This window comes from Nilaparvata lugens, chromosome 7, assembly GCF_014356525.2.
Source record: "Nilaparvata lugens isolate BPH chromosome 7, ASM1435652v1, whole genome shotgun sequence".
Lineage (NCBI taxonomy): Eukaryota > Metazoa > Arthropoda > Insecta > Hemiptera > Delphacidae > Nilaparvata > Nilaparvata lugens.
In genome coordinates, this window is record NC_052510.1 from 61,252,986 (window position 1) to 61,271,827 (window position 18,842).

An 18,842-nucleotide genomic window follows, 5' to 3' on the forward strand; every position below is an offset into this window, starting at 1 on the left:
TATACTATCGAGGGTCTACGGAAAATCACCGTGAACTAAAGCAACTGAAAAAATCCTGAATCGAATAAAAACACTGTCCTTCCAGTTTTGTCTTAAACTGAGCTCTCAGTTTTTCAAGCGTTTGACAGGTTAAATGTGTTGGCAATGCATTGAATAGATGAATTCCTACCCTGGTTACCCCTTTCGCATATTAAGCTGTACGATGTGTTTCATCTCTGAGTACATGTCTGTGTCTTGTCTCATAGGAATATATCATAAAACCCTTCTTCAACATCATTTTTTTTATAAGACAAATTGCTTCCAACATGTATAAACTAGGGAGTGGGAGAATTTTCAATTGCTTAAAAAAGGGTCTGCAACTAGTTCTTATTGACTCTCCTACCATAACGCGCCCATTTCTGCAACTTGAAGATCTGGCTGACATCCGTAGAATTACCCCAAAATTCAATGCCATATGTGAATGGAATAGCGCATAATTTAATTTAATTTATTTATTTATTTATCATTGACAATCAACTTAAGTGCAAAGAAACAGACTACAGTCCAAAACTTCTTTTCATCCCAATTTCATAAAATAAATTGTCCAAATAAAGGTTATGTGCGACTTTAATAGACCTCTTTCAAAGTTTGAATATCTAGTAGGTTTTTCATGGTCCTAAGCACATATACAGCAGAGTTTAATTTATTTTTCAAACATTCTAAATGGGATTTCCATGAAAGTTTACTATCTATTGTGACTCCTAGAATATTAACTTTATGTACTCTTTCAATCTCATGATTATTCACCTCCAATGCTTCATTCTTGTAGAGTGAAACGATCAAGATCAGAATCTAAAAAGAGAACAAGTCTCAGTTGAAGATTGGAAGTAAAGAGTTGAGTATAAATTATTTAGGTAAAATTATAAATTCAAAATTTACAAAGAATAAATAATAAACAAATTAGAATCCTATTATATTAAGCGAGCAATTTCTGTATATATCTGGTTATTTTTATATCTGGTTATTTATGTTTTACGGATCTCGAAAACGGCTCTAACGATTTTCACGAAATTTGGAACATAGTAGGTTTATGATATAAAGATCCGATTGCACTAGGTCTCATTCTTTGGAAAACTCGCTGAACGACATTAAAAGGATAATTCATCCTTGAAAAACAGATGATAATTTCTTCGTCTCTCGATAACAGAAGAGAGACCTGTGTGGGAGAGAGACAGAATTATTTTAAGCTGTGTAATCATAATCAATCAGCGAGAAATTTTATCGATTTGATCAACATAATCTGATTTGTTGACATGACATGATAATCCTCCTAAACTAGAGTATATCATAATTTTCAAAGTTGATCATCATTTGACAATGATTAGTGAGTGTTATTTTGTTATTCAATTTGGTATATAATCTAAATTATAATTTTTTTTTTGTTTTCAAATGTTTGAACAGAAAATTGAACCTGAATTCAAGTTTATGGAACATAACCTACTTTCTAGACTATTTATAGTGTATAAATCAAAATTCGGGAAAGAAACAGTTTTGGGCTGTGCCTGTTAGTACTTCCCCAATCATTTTAAAGAATTGTTTTCAGTTTATCAAAAGTCAATAAATAAATAACGAGCGAAGCTCGGTGCTCCGATATTATGGAGTAAACAATGAAGAACTGAATTCAAAATGGGAACAATTCTCAATTGGATTGTATAATTACTACTTGTAATAGCTATTGAATGCTGTAGTATGAGAGCCATCTTATTATCAATCCTGAATACTCTGATAGTCGTGCTAAATTGGACTCAAGGAAAATGTAGTTGAAATTCATGCGTAGTGTCTATTTGCTTTACATAGCTGTATTCTACATCAGTTATCTTATATTTGAAATTCTTTTAAAAGCTTTGAGAATAGTAAACAAGTTCAACTGTAGCTCAAACAATATTATTTTGTTCTAAATTTGTATAATGAAACAGACTATGAATGTCTGTTTATAATTAAATTTCCAATCAATCAATAGACTAAATTTAGAATAAAATATATTTTATTCGTCGTTAGGATTCATCGTTGACATAAATATAAAACTCTGATGAATTAATAAAAACTTGTAGTACCCTTTATTATTAAAAACTTTAAAATGTTTCAACGACTAGTTTCGACCATAACTTGAGAAATTTTCAAGTTGAAATGTGGAATGTTGACAATCAATCAATAGGACTAAGTTTAGAATAGAATTTCTTTTATTCGCCGTTAGGATTCATCGTTGACATAAATATAAAACTCTGATGAATTAATAAAAACTTGTAGTACCCTTTATTATTAAAAACTTTAAAATATTTCAACGACTAGTTTCGACTATAACTTGGGTCATTTTCAATTTGAAATGTTGACACATTTCAACTTGAAAATAACTTAAGTTATGGTCGAAACTAGTCATTGAAATATTTTAAAGTTTTTAATAATAAAGGGTACTACAAGTTTTTATTAATTCATCAGAGTTTTATATTTAGTCAACGATGAATCCTAACGAGGAATAAAAGAAATTCAATTCTAAAATTAGGCCTATTGATTGATTGGAAATTTAATTATAAACAGACATTCATAGTCTGTTTCATTATACAAATTTAGGATACTACAAGTTTTTATATTGTTTTTATTAATTTTTACAAAAGTAGCCCTGATAAGTGAAGTGTTTTTAACTCTGATAAAATATGATTATAATTAAATGATGATTTATTAAATTATTTTATGTAATTTATTTCATTTTTCAGAGTGTTCGGCCATTTTGAGAAGCCAATTTTCCTCAAACTTTGCAAGCACACAGATATCCTCAATCTCCCGGCTGGTTCTTATTTGTTCAAAATTGGTAGGTTTTCAAAAATTATAGTTTTTCATTTTAATCTACAGATTCTATAGTAAGGTCCACGTTATAATGGCAGTGGAGAAAGATAGGAGAACAACGTTGCCGAATCTCTGTCTTGTCAATGCCTTCTATAGACGGTAGCTGATACCGGTTTATTGATATAATATTAACTGTTCATTCTCGTTTAAAATAATCAATTATATTTTATTAAGCAAGAAACCATATTTTTCAATAATTTCATAATGAATTTTCATAATTAAGATGAAATATTTTGTTAATAATTAATTTTACTTTGCTAAAAGACGATCTGGCAACAGAGCACAGCGAGTAAGAGATAGCGCTATCCGCTTTGTTGAATGATAGACAAGGATAGCAATACCATTGCTAATCAAACATTGCCATTATAACGTGGACCTCACTATAGTAATAATTTCTCTTCTTCTTCTTTCATATTTTACTTGTTTATGGAGAACGTGGACATGAGTTACTTTCTTTGTTTATCAAGTATTACCATAGAGAAACAATAGCTTAAGTAGATATCCCATGGTATAGGGCATTTATATCGCAACTTTTACTGTTATCTCAAGCTGATAGTCCATGTAGTTCTTTCCTGTGAAGCTTTATCACGGTGGTAGTCTCTCATACTGTGCCGTTCATACACTCTTACCCGGTCAAAACAGTAAAAATCGACAATAATCGGGGCTTGAGTTAACAGTAAAAGTTGCGACATAAACGCCCTATACCATGGGATATTTACTTATGCTATTGTTTTTCTATGGTATTACTTATACTTACGTATCAAAACCATGTATTTGCATATCAGGAACGAGTAATTGCGTTTCAAATTCTCGAATTCAAGCCTGGTTTTCATTAGTAGAGTTAGTGGTAGAGCTCCGTGGGCAAGTACTAACTATCTTATGAACTCTCCCAATTAAAACGTTCATGGTAGAGTACTAGTTTTTAGTAGAGTAGAGTGGGATAGCACCGTGGGATAGTACTCTACCACTTCCCTAGTACTATTCCCCCAACACCGCTTCTCACTCTAATGTACCATTACTATGCTAATGAAAACAGTCTTGAGCTAGTAGAGTAGAGACGTGCCGTAGGCTATCAAGTTCAATAAGTATTGTTATTACAAAGTATTAATTTATTATAAAATTAGTAGAATTGATGGTGATGTGAAATCTCTTCATAATAAGAAAACAAAAGATATTGTCAAATTTCACTATAATATTTATTAAAAACAGTACCATGGTTTCACGTTTACCAACGCATCATCAGCTGTACTGATGTCAGTACTACTATTCACTCTACTCTACTAACTGTACTGCTGTACTGATCTCAGTATAGCTGATGATGTTCAGTGAACAAAACTAACCTTAAAATTTAAATATTTTTGAATAAATTAACACTTTTTAATAATAAGAAAACAAAGATATTGTCAAATTTCACTATAATATTTATTTACCAAACCATGGTAGTTTTTAATAAATATTAATAGTGAAATTTGACAATATCTTTGTTTTCTTATTATTAAAAAGTGTTAATTCTACAAAAGATATTGTCAAATTTCACTATAATATTTATTTACCAAACCATGGTAGTTTTTAATAAATATTAATAGTGAAATTTGACAATATCTTTGTTTTCTTATTATTAAAAAGTGTTAATTCATTTTAAAATATTCAAATTTTAAGATTAGTTTTGTTCACTAGACAACACACTTTACCTACTATTCTCAATAATTGTAGTGAAAACAGTTACTCGACCAAGTAAGTAGAGTAGAGTAAGATCGGTAGAGTTAGTATGCCAGTTACTCGACCACCAACTGCACTAGTGAAAACCAGGCTTAACTGATCTCATTTGAATCTTTGTATTATTTTCACCATTATTCAAATTATTTGAATAAGAAGTAGATTAATTGAATCAAGAAGACTGAGAAATTGTCAAAAAACCACAGACTTATTGATACTTAGAAAGACCGGTTTCTGTTATTACACAATTGTCAATCTCTGAGAAACCTTCTAATAAATATTATAGTGAAATTTGACAATACCTTTGTTTTCTTATTATTAAAAAGTGTTAATTTATTTGAATTTTAAGTTTCTCAGAGATTGACAATGGTATAATAACCGAAACCGGTCTTTCAATAAATATATCAATAAGTATCAATAAATCTGTGGTTTTTTGACAATTTCTTAGACTTTTCCATTGAATATGAATAATTAACACAATATCAACTTCTCAACTACACAAAAAGTGAGAAGTATATTAATTTACTGCATGTACTTAACTTGTACATTATTAGATTGCAATAGTTTGTAAAAGTCTATGTTTGGTTTCGAAGCATTTCTATTTGGAAATCTACTTTGTAAAAAAAATTAAAGACTGAACATTTTGTGAAGTGAACAACTACAAGATTTAACCTATTTCGGACTATGTGTAACTTTATCTAAATTTGGGAGAGGAATAGCACAAGGTTATCTTATTTTTTCTCTCCCTATTATTTCGATTATGTACTTATTGTATGAATCAATAAAGAATAGTCTCAACACCTAATTACTGGACAATTTCGATCTGAATTTGGGAAAGGGACAGTTTTGGGCTTTAAGCCTGTTGTTACTTTCCCAATCATTCATAGTTGAGAATGACAGTCAAAAAAATGACATAGAAAAAAATGGCATCAATATCCGAAACATGTTGTGATTAAATATTTCAAAAAGGGTACTAAGATTTTTATTTTTCTTTCTATTTCTATAAAAGTAGCCCTATACAGAAAAGAGATAAAGAATGACAGTGTATGTTTCAATGTATCCTAATTGTCATCTTTTTACTTCTCCTTTATGCACTTGACATACCTGTAGTACTACAACTAATTAAACTTTATTTAGAATTTGAAAATATCTTGCTGTGATCTTTTATTTATTTATGTTGATAGGTGATCCAGATGAAAACGTGTACGTAGTTCAGAATGGAAAAGTGAATGTGTTTATTACGGGCAACGATGGTGCTATTATTTCGTTGAAAGTTGTCAAGACTGGAGATTCTGTTACTTCGCTGCTCAGTTTCACTGATGTTTTGACTGTAAGTCATATTTTCTCACTCTATTTCGGCTTCTTGATGTTATAGTTGAGTGGATTTCAGGCTATCTTTAGGGCCGTTTGCACAGTCAAAGCTTAAACTCGATTAAATCAGCTGGTGGCTTAAACTCAAAATGTAACACATTATAACAAACTAGACTTGATACGGATATAATCCAGTTTAAAATGAAATTTAGTTTAAACTGTGACTGTGCAAACGGCCCTTAGAGTATTAACAGGTAATTAATAGTGTAATGGGGTTAATGCTACAGAGCATTTCTGCTACAGAGGTGGGAAAGAAATATTTCAAGAAGAATTTTTGGTGCAATCAAGGAAAGTGGAATATGGATGATAAGAACAAACGAGGAACTAGGAAGATTGTTCGAGGAGACCAGTATTTTATCTGTTGTGAAAAGTATGAGGCTGAGATGGGCTGGTCATGTGTGCAGAATGCCGGAAGGGAGGGTGCCAAAAATGGTGCTGGAGGGCAAACCCGGAGGAAGAAGACTACAAGGAAGACCAAGAAAGCGGTGGGTTGACGATGTGGAGGAGGATTTGCGAAGACTGGGTGTAAGAAGATGGAGAAGAACAGCAGAATGTCGAGAGGGATGGATGGAGAACGCTTAGAGTTCGAAACTGGAAAAGGCAGGCAGTCGATCGGGAGAGATGGAGAGGCTTTGTGAGGGAGGCCAAGGGTTGTAGCGACCTGTAGAGCTAAGGAGTAAGTGTGAGTTGAGCCTTATGGTTGTATAGCCTAAGACGTTATTCTCTGTTGATTTTCCATTCAATAATATTATAATCAATGATTGTTTGTTATGTAGGGCCACCCGAAACCCTACAAAACCGTGTCGGCGCGGGCGGTGGAAGACTCTACGGTGGTGCGTCTACCAATGGCCGCCTTCCAGGAGGTGTTCCAGGAGTACCCCGAACATTTCATCCGAGTCATGCAGGTGATCATGGTTCGACTGCAGCGAGTCACGTTCACAGCGCTGCATCAGCATCTAGGCCTTAGTGCCGAGCTCGTCAACCCGGTGAGTAGTCTATCTATCTATGATATTACTAGTAGTTCTGTGAACAGTAGACCTCGCGCAGTTATAAACCGAAGCCTCCTCTTAAACTGTCCATCAGAGTGAATCCTGTCTGTATGTCGTGTCGGCGAGATATCGGTGTGAAAACGGCTAATGGCTGTTGGGGTTGGTGTATCAAAAATGCTAACATCAAAAGCTAATCTCCTTCAAGACATACTGGCAACAGGTCAGCCCGAGTTGAAAGCAGAGAAAAGTCGAGAGAAAATATTATTTCAGTTATTAATTGCATGCGTCATTGCATTCAATTAATAGTGTATAAAAATTTCATGCAATGACGCATGCATTAATAGTCCACACGACAGCTAACTTTTTACCAATCTACATTGAGATATTAATTGCATACGTCATTGCATACAATAATTAATAATCCACTCGACAGCTGATTTATGATGAATAATTCTATAGTCTGATTTTTAAGGTAATATTGGCGAGACTCCTTTTCCTTTTGTATTATCCTTAAAATGCAAAACTTCAAAAAACCTTGTATATATACGTCGACGCGAAATTCAAAAAGGAACATACCTGTCAAATTCCATGAAAATCTATTGCCGCGTTTCGCTGTAAATTCGGAACATAAATAAATATAAACATATAAACATAAAGAGGAATGCAAAACCGTCGACTTGAATCTTAGACCTCACTTCGCTCGTCAATAAAGGACAGAACTGGCTTATACTTGTATACCCCGAACATTTCATCCGGGAGCTTCCTTGAAGCTCCCTACACACAGATTCTTTATGAATGAGAGAGTTGCAACGTATCACCAACAATGGAAAGAGCATGTTGAACGAATCTCAGCTGATATGCTGTGTTGTGCTAAAAGGGCGTAACTCCAAAGAGCTCCTTGTGCATCTTTTCGGATGCAACACGTTGCTTTTGAGAAGATACAAAAGAGCATCACTGTTGCTTATGGAAATATACATTCACATTGAAGCTCCTTGTGTATCTTTTCGGATGCAACACGTTGCTTTTGAGAAGATACAACAGAGCATCTGTTACTTATGGAAAGATACATTGAAGCTCCTTGTGTATCTTTCCGGATGCAAGACGTTGCTTTTGAGAAGATACAAAAGAGCATCTGTTGCTTGTGGAAAGATACATTTTCAAATATGTTCCATGCTTTTGAACGGGTAGTATTGTAGTCTAGTGGCCCTCCGCCGATAGGACCCCGAGCTTTGCACCCGCGAGTTCAATACTAACCGTTCAAAAACATCGAAACATCGGCCATATTTTAAAACTTCCTAGTATTGCAATTGAGAAAAGATAGCTTTCAATCAATAATCACAGTTTTAAGTGAATGAATTTCTCACCAAAGACATGTTACACTTGTTTTCTGATGCTGTAGAAAGAAAATCTGCAATTAAGAAGATATCCCATGGTATAGGTCGTTTGTGTTCCAAATTTCAAGCGGATTTCTTGTAAACTCAAGCCGACTACTGTCATAGCCACCTCTAATACAAGGCCCCGGCCTACGATATTACAACGTCGCAGTGTAGGCCTACAATCCAATAAATGATTGGTGAAGAAGATTTAAAAAATCATGTATTAGATTCTAGGCCTACACTGCGACGTTGCAATATCGTAGGCCGGGGCCTTGTTTTAGAGGTGGGTATGCTACTGTCCATTATTGCTGTTTTGGCTGGGTGAGAGTGTGAGAACGACTCAGTATGAGAGACTACTTTCGATAGTATCGAACGTGACTACTTTCGATAGTATCGAACTAGACTACTTTCGATAGTATCGAACGAGACTACTTTCGATAGTATCGAACGAGACTACTACTAGCCGATAGTATGAGGACTATCGGCTTGAGTAAACAGTGACATTTTGACAATGACTTTCCAGAACGTCCTATACCATCTTCTACCATATCTTCTTAGACTAGGCGCACACCAGTTAGTCAAGGAAAGACAAGATCAGACAAGTTTAGTCACAATACTTCACATTGTTGCTTATGATGCAACTCACACTGATTAGTCATTTCAATTAGACATGTCTTCATAAGAAACTATGTGAAGTATTGTGACTAAACGTGACTAGTATTGTCTTGACTAACCGTTGTACGACCAGCCTTGGGCTTCCAGTTCTGTAGATTGAAATGAAAATTGGTCAACGATCTCTTGTAAACGAGGCACTTCATCCAGAAATTCACTACTTCATAAATTATCTTAGCTTAAAAAAGTAATCAAGAAAAGATATTTTGTATTTAATAATTTGTTTATACATATTGTGTATGAACTGTAGAGAAATGATTGAATATATTAAAAAAAAAAACAGAATCATAAACCTAATTAATTTTTTGTTTCAGGGTGTGCAAAAGAAGAAGATGAGTCCATCTTTTGGTGGAGCCTCTTCACCTGTAAAAGGCAGACCTAGGGATGGCTCAGAAGCCTATGGATCAGGTGAGATCGTCAGATTGCTTGTTTTCTCTGACATTTACTGAATTTTGATATTTAGAGACAAAATTTTATGCTATTTAGAGACAAAATTTTATGCTATTCACAGATCTCAGGATCAGGTGATTCCGCTATTCAGAATCGTGAGATTGCTTATTTTCTCCAAATTATACCAAAATATCGGGGCACCGAGCTTCACTCGTTATTTTTATTGACCGAAAGAAGTGAGGTCTAAGATTCAAGTCGACGGTTTGGCATTCTCTTAATGTTTAAATATTTATATATTTATATGTTGCGCATTTACGGCGAAACGCGGTAATAGATTTTCATGAATTTTGACAGGTATGTTCCTTTTTTAATTGCGCGTCGACGTATATAAAAGGTTTTTGGAAATTTTGCATTTCAAGGATAATATAAAAGGAAAAGGAGCCTCCTTCATACGCCAATATTAGAGTAATAATCAGACTATAGAATTATTCATCATAAATCAGCTGAAAAGTGATTACACAGATGTGTGGAGAAGCCAGTCTATAGCTGTATTTCAATAAGGTCTATAGTTTCAATCAGGTACTTGTGGATGAGAATACTGCGTGAGGTCTACTGTTCACAGAACTACTAGTTTATTGATAAACAGAACACAATTCTTTAAAATGATCTTGTTTATATTTTACAGCTGGCTAAACGTCAGCTTATGAATTTCGGGAATGCGATATTTTGATTTTCCACAGAATCACTCGATCACTTTTTACTACCCACAGACGACGATTGTCTCAGCTGTTTCAGCCAAGGATGAATTATCCTTTTAATGTTGTTCAGCGAGTTTTCGCAAGGATGAGACCTAGTGCAAGCGAATTTTTATGTCATAAACCTACTATGTTCCAAATTTCGTGAAAATCGTTAGAGCTGTTTTGGAGATTCGTTGAACATAAATAACCAGATATAAAAATATAAACAGATATACAAAAATTGCTCGCTTAATATAATAGGATTCTGTTATTTAGAGTCGAGATCCGTTGAACATAAATAACCAGATATGAAAATATAAAGATATATACAGAAATTTCTCGCTCAATATAATAGGATTCTGCTATTTAGAGTCGAAATGTGCTGTGTTGTGTGTGTTATGTAGAGCTACTTTGATGGAGTGATTCGTGGTCTCTCTAGTGGATGTAGTGCTTGCGTTAGCAGTCTAGGGGTCCGGGGTTCAAACCCGGATACTAACAAAACTTTTCAGCCAGGTCAATCTCGTGTTATCGATGTGTACGTTGAACTGTCGGCCCCCGCTGAAGTGTGACAGTCGGTTTGAGTTAACATTGAAAATTTAAATCAGTGGTGATTTAATGAAGTATTCTTATTTAATTTGGTTTTCAACTTTTCTAAATTCTAAATTCCTAGTTTATAACTATTTTGTACCCAAACTTGTACAAAATTCATGAAGTGTAAACATAACCTATTTTTGGACAATTTCCATCTTAATTTGGGAAAGGAACAGTTTTGGGCTTCAAGCCTGTTGTTCCTCTCCCAATCATTCATAGTTGAGAATTATATTGTATCTATCAATGTATAAATAAATAAAAATTGGAACATAAACGCCCTATACCATGGGATATCTTCTTGGTCTATCTTTTCTCTATGGAAGTAATAAAAACTGGTTTTTGTATTTTTATTGTGTATTTGTGTTAAATTGGATAAATCTTGATTGAGTTGAATTTATTGATTCACAATTCATCAAAATGATTGTGGGAACTGTTTGGGGATCCGCCTTTAATTATGTATTATTGTCGTTCGGCAGTGCAACAACAGGACAACGGATTTCCGTTTCCGCTTCCGCATCAGATGTCTGTATCTGACGGCGCCGACATGATGACGTCTTCAGTGACGTCATCGCAGCATCAGCCGACACATCGCCGTTCCCGCTCCGGCTTCGAGATGCGGTTCCCGCACGCGGGAAGTCAGCCGCCCGATATCATGCCTGAGTTCGATCATGCGCCGCAGGTGAGTGATCAATCAATCAACGAATATAGCATATGATATAATTTTTCAATCATACAATATTTATAAAAAATAAATTATCTTTGTCAAATCACATTTTACAAATCACCAAGGGCCGGTGGTTTCCAAGCTCTGGATTTAGCTAAGTTCTAGACTTTAAACAGCTGGAGTCAGAAAATTGGCTTTCCGAAACGGGGCTTATAAATTGAATTTCGAAAAACTAGAAAATTAAACATAAAATAAAATAAAGAGAAAACAGTGTTAAGTCTAGAACTTAACTGAATTCCGAGCTCGGAAACCGGCCGTAAGATTAATGAGTTCAGACTTGATGAAATACAACTATGAAATTAATAAGTCGAGTCATTCAATACATTTTTACAAGAGAAACGGTTTCTCTACTAGGAAGATTGTGGATTTGCCGAAAGATCTCGTTGTCACAGTAAGTGAATAAATTAATTTATTGAAAAAATCTATCTCGTTCTTTGTTATAGCAAAAAAGAAGTGGTTTATTGAAAAGAAATCATTCAGTGTGCAAAAATGTCTTAACACAAATTCATTTTATGTTTGAATTGAGTGAATGTGAGTAGCTTGAACTTGTCCGGTGTGGAGTTTTATAACTTTATTGACATGAAGTGCGAGTTTCTCTGCGATTTGGAATGGCTGTATTGAGGAATTTTCAGTCTATTTGTAAGTGTGATATCTCAAATGCGCGAGTATTTCATCTTTTCGTTATTTGTGTTTATTATCTAAGATGTTCAAATAATATTATATTAACTATTTTTTTATAATATTAACATATTGCCATTTAAAGGCAAATTCCTAACCTCCTCAACCTTTCCTTTCACCTTTAATCCCTAATTGAACAGAACCTTTTAGGTTATGTTCATATACTAGACAATTTAAAATCTGTTAGTATTGAGGCACTCCCAAAATTAAATTCTCTTTACATATGTAGTAAATTTTATATTGTATTTCAAATATTATGTGCATTTTATTAATTTGATTATTTATTTAATAATTATATAAAAATAAACAATTATTTAACTACAAATTATTTATTCATTTTCATGTAAAACTGTTGTTAATTGGTGAATAAAATTTGATTTGATTTGATTGCTTGTTGGTATTTGAAAGTCTGGTAGTAGAAATAATGTTAACATTGTTGACAGATTCCGCCCGACATCCAACTGCAACAACAGCAGTCGGGTGCCATACTGCAAAACACGGCGGTGACGTCACAGCGCGGTGGCAAGGTGGGTCGCCCCACCCTGGAGCCCTACGACGAGGCGGCGCTCATCGCTCAGGCCACCGAGGCGTTTGTGCGTGAACTGGGACTGACCGACGCCGAGGGCGCCACGCTGCTGGGCGACGGCAAGGTCGAGATCAGGGAGGTACCCCAAGGCACCTATCTCATGAAGGAGGAGTCGCATAAGGTGAGTTTATAGGTTTCAATATTGGAAAATGTTGTAAGTTTTTGTTGATGAATGAAAGAGAAATGACGTGAAAAGTTTATGGTGGGCTACTAATTCCGATTAATCAAAAAACTTTCATTCAGAACATACATAATAATGTACATAACCATAGCCACCTCTAATATATCCTGGCCTACGATATTGCAACGTCGCAGTGTAGGCCTAAGGTGCGTACAGATATACGCACCGCGAACATGAGCAATTCACATTCAATCAGCTGATTATATCTGTATTTTTACAGAAACGGTATAAGATATAGATATAAGAAGCTTGGCATCAGCTGATTAAAAGTGAATTGCTCATGTTCGCGGCGCGTAAATCTGTACGCACCTCTAGAATCTAAACATGATTGGTGAAAAAGATCAGCCGGTATTTTTAAAAATCTTTTTCGCCAATCATGTATTAGATTTTAGGCCTACACTGCGACGTTGCAATATTGTAGACCAGGGCCTTTTATTAGAGGTGGCTATGACATAACTCATGAAGGAGGAGTCTGCCAAGGTGAGCATAAGATTTCAATTGAAAAATGATGTAGTTTTTTATTAATGAATGAAACAGAGTTGAGGTGAAACGTTGCAAGGAGGTGAAAAGGAGTCTCACAAGGTCAGCTTATAGATTTCCATTGTAAAATTTCGTAAGTTTTCGTGGATGTATGGGAGGGAAATGGGGTGAAAAGTTGAAAGGAGGTGAAAAGTAGTCTCACAAGGTCAGACTATAGTTTTCAATTGAAAAATTCAAGTTTTTGTTAATGAATGAAAGAGAAAAAAGATGTGAAAAGTTTATAGTGGGCTACTAATTCCGATTAATAAATCAAAATTTCATCCAGGACATACATGGCAAATGGGGAGTTTCTCAGATTGGCTGGATTTCATTTTTTTTCAAATCAAATAGCTTTTCATTCACAAAAACAATAGAAATTATTTTTATTAAACGAAAATCCAAATTAAATGCTGTAATTCACCCCGAAGACTTCTGCAAATATTGACAACTGTATAATAAAAATTTATAAAATTCATCTAAACATTTAACAGTGAATTCTCTCCACAAAGACTTGAGTCTGTGAGTGGATAGTGAGTTCTTTCAAGTTGATTGAGATTATCCTGCCTTTGAATTGTTCTGCCTTTAAAATTCTACCCGTCTAATTACCGATATGTATGTTTTAAAGGTAAAAGGGAAGGTCAGGTTTTTGATTTTAAATGACAATTTGTTGATATTATTCGAAATGTTTTGATAATTTTAAATAATAAACACAAATAACGATACGTTGAGTTACCGATTTTGGACAACTTGTAGCTTACATGAACTCTAATTAAAATCGCTAATCTAATCTCTATGCATGCAAACTCTATGAACAAACATCGATTTAATGGTCACTGTTCACTGTGATGCCAAAGATCCAAAGATGACTGCCGAGCTCCATAAGCTGGGTTTTCGTTAGTGCGTAAATGCCGTCGTCGACCACGACATGATGGGGATCTCAGATTGGGTGGATTTCAATTTGTCTAAATAACCTGAAAGATTGTGTTCAATTATGTTTTAATGGGGGAGGTTGAGTTTATACTTTTAAATGGCAATGTGATTATATTATTAGAAATGTTCTGATTCTTGAATAATAAACACAAATAATGGAAAGTTTTTCGATCAGCTGTTCTAGCACACTTGAAATTTGGGCAATATGAATGTCAACAATGCTTGTCTTCGTCGACTGCAGAAGTTTACGCACAAACGAAAATGCACCTTTACCCCCACCTCAAAAATGTCAGTGGTCTGTCTCATGTAGTGGGAAGCCAGGGATCAGAACTCGGCCTGCACATGCAAGCCCTCGGTCTATACAGTCAAAGAGACTCTTCAACTGAGCTCTTGCGTTTTATGTTTGCCTGGTAGTAAATACTCTGTGTAACTGACCTGTTGCGATTACTGTTTCGCCTGTTAGGACGTGGCACTAGTCTACCTGCTGACGGGCACCCTGGTAGTGTCGCAGAAGCTGCTAGATAGTCGCAGCCGAGAGGAGGAGGAGGTGCACATGTTTTCGGCGCACCCTGGTGAGATAGTGGGCGGCCTGGCTGTGCTGACCGGGGAGCCGAGCTTCTTCACAATTCGCGCCAAGCATTCGTCGCGCATTGCACTATTGTCCAAAACGACCGTCTACAAGTGAGTATTATAGCTAGACCATACTAGTAGCTCTGTGAACAGTAGACCTCGCGCTCAGTAAGTTACATTGACCTGTTGTTATGTTTTCTCAAAAATCAACAAATAATTTATCAATTTAAAATGTCTTGAAAAAATCCTAAATAAACATAGAGCTTTCTGTCCTATCGTACCGTGACGTGTCGCCGTGGAATGTGAGTGTGAGCGCTGTTATCAGGTCTGGCTGCCGTCGATACTCCAACCCATTCAACCCATCAGAGAACATTCTGTGTTGTCGGGTTGGTGAAAAATCCGTGTATTGAAATTAACAAAATAAACTACGATAATGCTGATTCCCTAAAAACTTCATTTCTTACTTTTCATGATTTTAGAAATTAATTTCTTTTCAATAATATTTGTTGCAATTTTAATCATCAGATTGTAAAAAGAAATGTTATTTATCAATAACTCCAAACTCCAAACTAGAATCATGGCCTCAGCTTATGGAAAGACAAAGTTAGTAGACAACTGTCTACTAACGTTGATGGAAAGATACATTTTCAAGAGGTTCGATGTTTTTGAACGGGTAGTATTATAGTCCACTAGACAGCTGACCAATTTATGATGAATAACTCTGTAGTCTGATTTTTATGGTAATATTGGTGCTCGAAGGAAACTCCTTTTCCTTTTGTATTATCCTTAAAATGCAAAATTTAAAAAACCGTATGTATACGTCGACGCGAAATTCAAAAAGGAACATACCTGTCAAATTTCATGAAAATCTATTGCTGAGTTTCGCTGTAAATGCGCAACATATAAACATTTAAACATGAAGAGAAATGCAAAACCGTCGACTTGAATCTTAGACCTCACTTTGCTCGGTCAATAACGCGTTTTAAGACGTGTCGGCAGGGTTGGAAGCTCTCCGATTGGCTGAATGGGTTCGGGAATCCGCTGACAATCAGCCAATTGGCGAGCTTCCTGCCCTGCCGACTCCTGCCCTGAAAAAGTCCTTATATGGTCTCGCCCTCAGTTATTTACTAAATTATCATAATTTCTCTCTGTTGCTGTGAAGATGATGTTGTGGTTAATATCCATATTAAATGAAAAAATACTTTATATTGGGTCGATTGAATAAAAAATATAATCTAGTGGCTAAAAAATAGCCATAGGTCCTAGCTAAACAGATAATATTATTGTTTGGTTTTAAATTCAAAAGTGGACTGTATGAATAGGTTTTCAAAAATAACATCAAAATTGAAAGGACTAAATGTGAGCATATCAATTATACAGCTGACTCGGATCCTACTTTCACTTGAAAATGGCTTGGGCTCGGTTGTATAAAAAGCCTGTTCAATTTTAAATGTGATGACTGAAATTTAACAGGGGTTTTGTACACCCAGCCTTAGGGGGGTTTCTCACCAAAGCTGGGCCGAGCCGAGCCGAGCCGAGAGGAATCCGCGTGCGCACTAACTATACAGGATTTAGTTGAGAGCATTCAAATCAACGCCGGGCCGAGCCGAGCGGATTTGTGCAGTCGGCTTGATGCCCAACTCGAGCGTTTTCGGCCAAGCGGATTCTGCCTTTCAGTTTAGTTGGATCTTCCCACGTAGTGAGTTCTCACTACAAGGCTAGAAAACCTACTGAGTGAATCGGCTTCAGTGCGAACGCAGGCAGATTCCGCTCGGCCACTCCGCCTCCGGCCGATTCCGATCGGCTTGGCCCGGCCCGGCCCTGCTTTGGTGTGAAATGAGCCTTGGAGTTAATTTTCAAAACCAATTGTATATTAAAACAATTTGAGATACTAGTTTTGGTTGTTACACTATTAGAGTTCACTAGTAAACTCAATTGTACTCTAGTAAAACGATTTATCAATAAATAGTTTGTCAACATTCATTTGAAGCGTGCATTCTAATGAATTATGCTCAGTAGGACAGAAAATTAATAATTGGCTCTCTTATGGAAGTGCTCACAGAATAAAGTTGACTGGTCATGCCACAATATAAGTTAACGTGTGAACTCTACCCTATAAATATGTTTTTACTTCATTTTCTAATGTTTTAACACAATATATTAAGTTATCGTGTGAACTCTACTTTATAAATATGCTTTTTCTCCATTCTCTAATGTTTCACCACAATATATTAAGTTATCGTGTGAACTCTACTTTATAAATCTGTTTTTTCATTCATTACCCAATATTTTGCCACAATATATTAAGCTATCGTGTGAACTCAACCTTATAAATATGTTTTTTCTTCATTTTCTAATGTTTTAACACAATATATTAAGTTATCGCATGAACTCTACTTTATAAATCTGCTTTTTATTCATTACCCAATGTTTTGCCACAATATATTAAGTTATCGTGTGAACTCTACCTTATAAATCGGTGTTTTCATTTTGTAATGTTGTGTTGATTGTCACCTTGTGTTTGTTTTAGTATTCTGCGAGAAAAGCCCCAGGTAGTTCTGCATATAGCGCACACAGTAGTGAAACGTCTCTCGCCGTTCGTGCGTCAGGTAGACTTTGCTCTCGACTGGGTCTTCAAGGAGAGTGGCCAGGCTGTCTACAGGTAACAAACACTTTATTTCCTCAAAATATTCAATAAAAAATCAATATTCAGTAATACATTATATAATTGTATTTGAAATATGAATATAGATTCTTCAATCAATCAATCAATAATCCTTTGATTCCATGAAACACAAAGTGTTGTAACAAAAACAAAAGATACAATGAAATTAAAAACAGTCAAAGAAATTTACAACAATATTGGCAATTGTAATTAATTGACCGAGCGAAGTGAGGCCTAAGATTCAAGTCGACGGTTTGGCATTTCTCTTAATGTTTATATGTTTATATGTTGCGCATTTACGGCGAAACGCGGTAATTGATTTTTATGAAATTTGATAGGTATGTTCTTTATTAAATTGTGCGTCGACGTATATACAAGGTTTTTGAAAATTTTGCATTTCAAGGATAATATAAAAGGAAAAAGGAACCTCCTTCATACGCCAATATTGGAGTAAAAATCAGACTATAGAATTATTCATCATGAATCAGCTGACAAGTGATTACACAGATGTGTGGAGAAGCCAGTCTATTGCTGTATTTCCATAAGGACGGTCTATAGTTTCAATCAGGTACTTGTGGATGAGAATACTGCGTGAGGTCTACTATTCACAGAGCTACTAGTAATTATTATTTACTAGTAGTTCTGTGAAAAGTAGACCTCACGCAGTATTCTCATCCACAAGTACCTCATTGAAACTATAGACCTTATGGGAATACAGCAATAGACTAGCTTCTCCACACATCTGTGTAATCACTTGTCAGCTGATTTATGATGAATAACTCTATAGTCTGATTTTTACTCTAATATTGGCGTATGAAGGAGGCTCTTTTTCCTTTCATATTATCCTTGAAATGCAAAATTTCCAAAAACCTTGTATATGCGTCGTCGCGCAATTAAAAAGGAACATACCTGTCAAATTTCATGAAAATCTATTACCGCGTTTCGCCGTAAATGCGCAACATATAAACATTCAAACATTTAAACATTAAGAGAAATGCCAAACCGTCGACTTGAATCTTAGACCTCACTTCGCTCGGTCAATTATTAAAACGGAGTCCACTTAAAGGTGCGTACAGATGACATGATAACATGAGCAATTCACTTTTAATCAGCTGATTATATCTGTATTTTTACAGAAACGGTAAGATACAGATATAAAAAGCTTGGCATCAGCTGATTAAAAGTGAATTGCTCATGTTCGCACTTTAATTATATCTGTACGCACTTTAATAAACCTAACTAACCTATAGTATAGGTCAAAGACCTT

At 35.2% G+C, this 18,842-nt stretch overlaps 1 protein-coding gene across 3 annotated transcripts in view; it reads left to right on the forward strand.

Annotated features, from left to right (window-relative positions):
* Nucleotides 1-18,842, forward strand: part of LOC111054830 (neuropathy target esterase sws) — a 104,723-nt gene that overhangs the window by 37,631 nt on the left and 48,250 nt on the right. For all 3 annotated transcript variants that reach the window (XM_039433304.1, XM_039433303.1, XM_039433302.1), the window contains exons 6-13: nucleotides 2,751-2,845; nucleotides 5,781-5,926; nucleotides 6,744-6,953; nucleotides 9,319-9,412; nucleotides 11,199-11,401; nucleotides 12,568-12,831; nucleotides 14,804-15,021; nucleotides 17,441-17,572. In XM_039433304.1, the coding sequence (XP_039289238.1) occupies nucleotides 2,751-2,845; nucleotides 5,781-5,926; nucleotides 6,744-6,953; nucleotides 9,319-9,412; nucleotides 11,199-11,401; nucleotides 12,568-12,831; nucleotides 14,804-15,021; nucleotides 17,441-17,572 (1,362 nt within the window). The remainder of the gene's footprint in view (nucleotides 1-2,750; nucleotides 2,846-5,780; nucleotides 5,927-6,743; nucleotides 6,954-9,318; nucleotides 9,413-11,198; nucleotides 11,402-12,567; nucleotides 12,832-14,803; nucleotides 15,022-17,440; nucleotides 17,573-18,842) is intronic.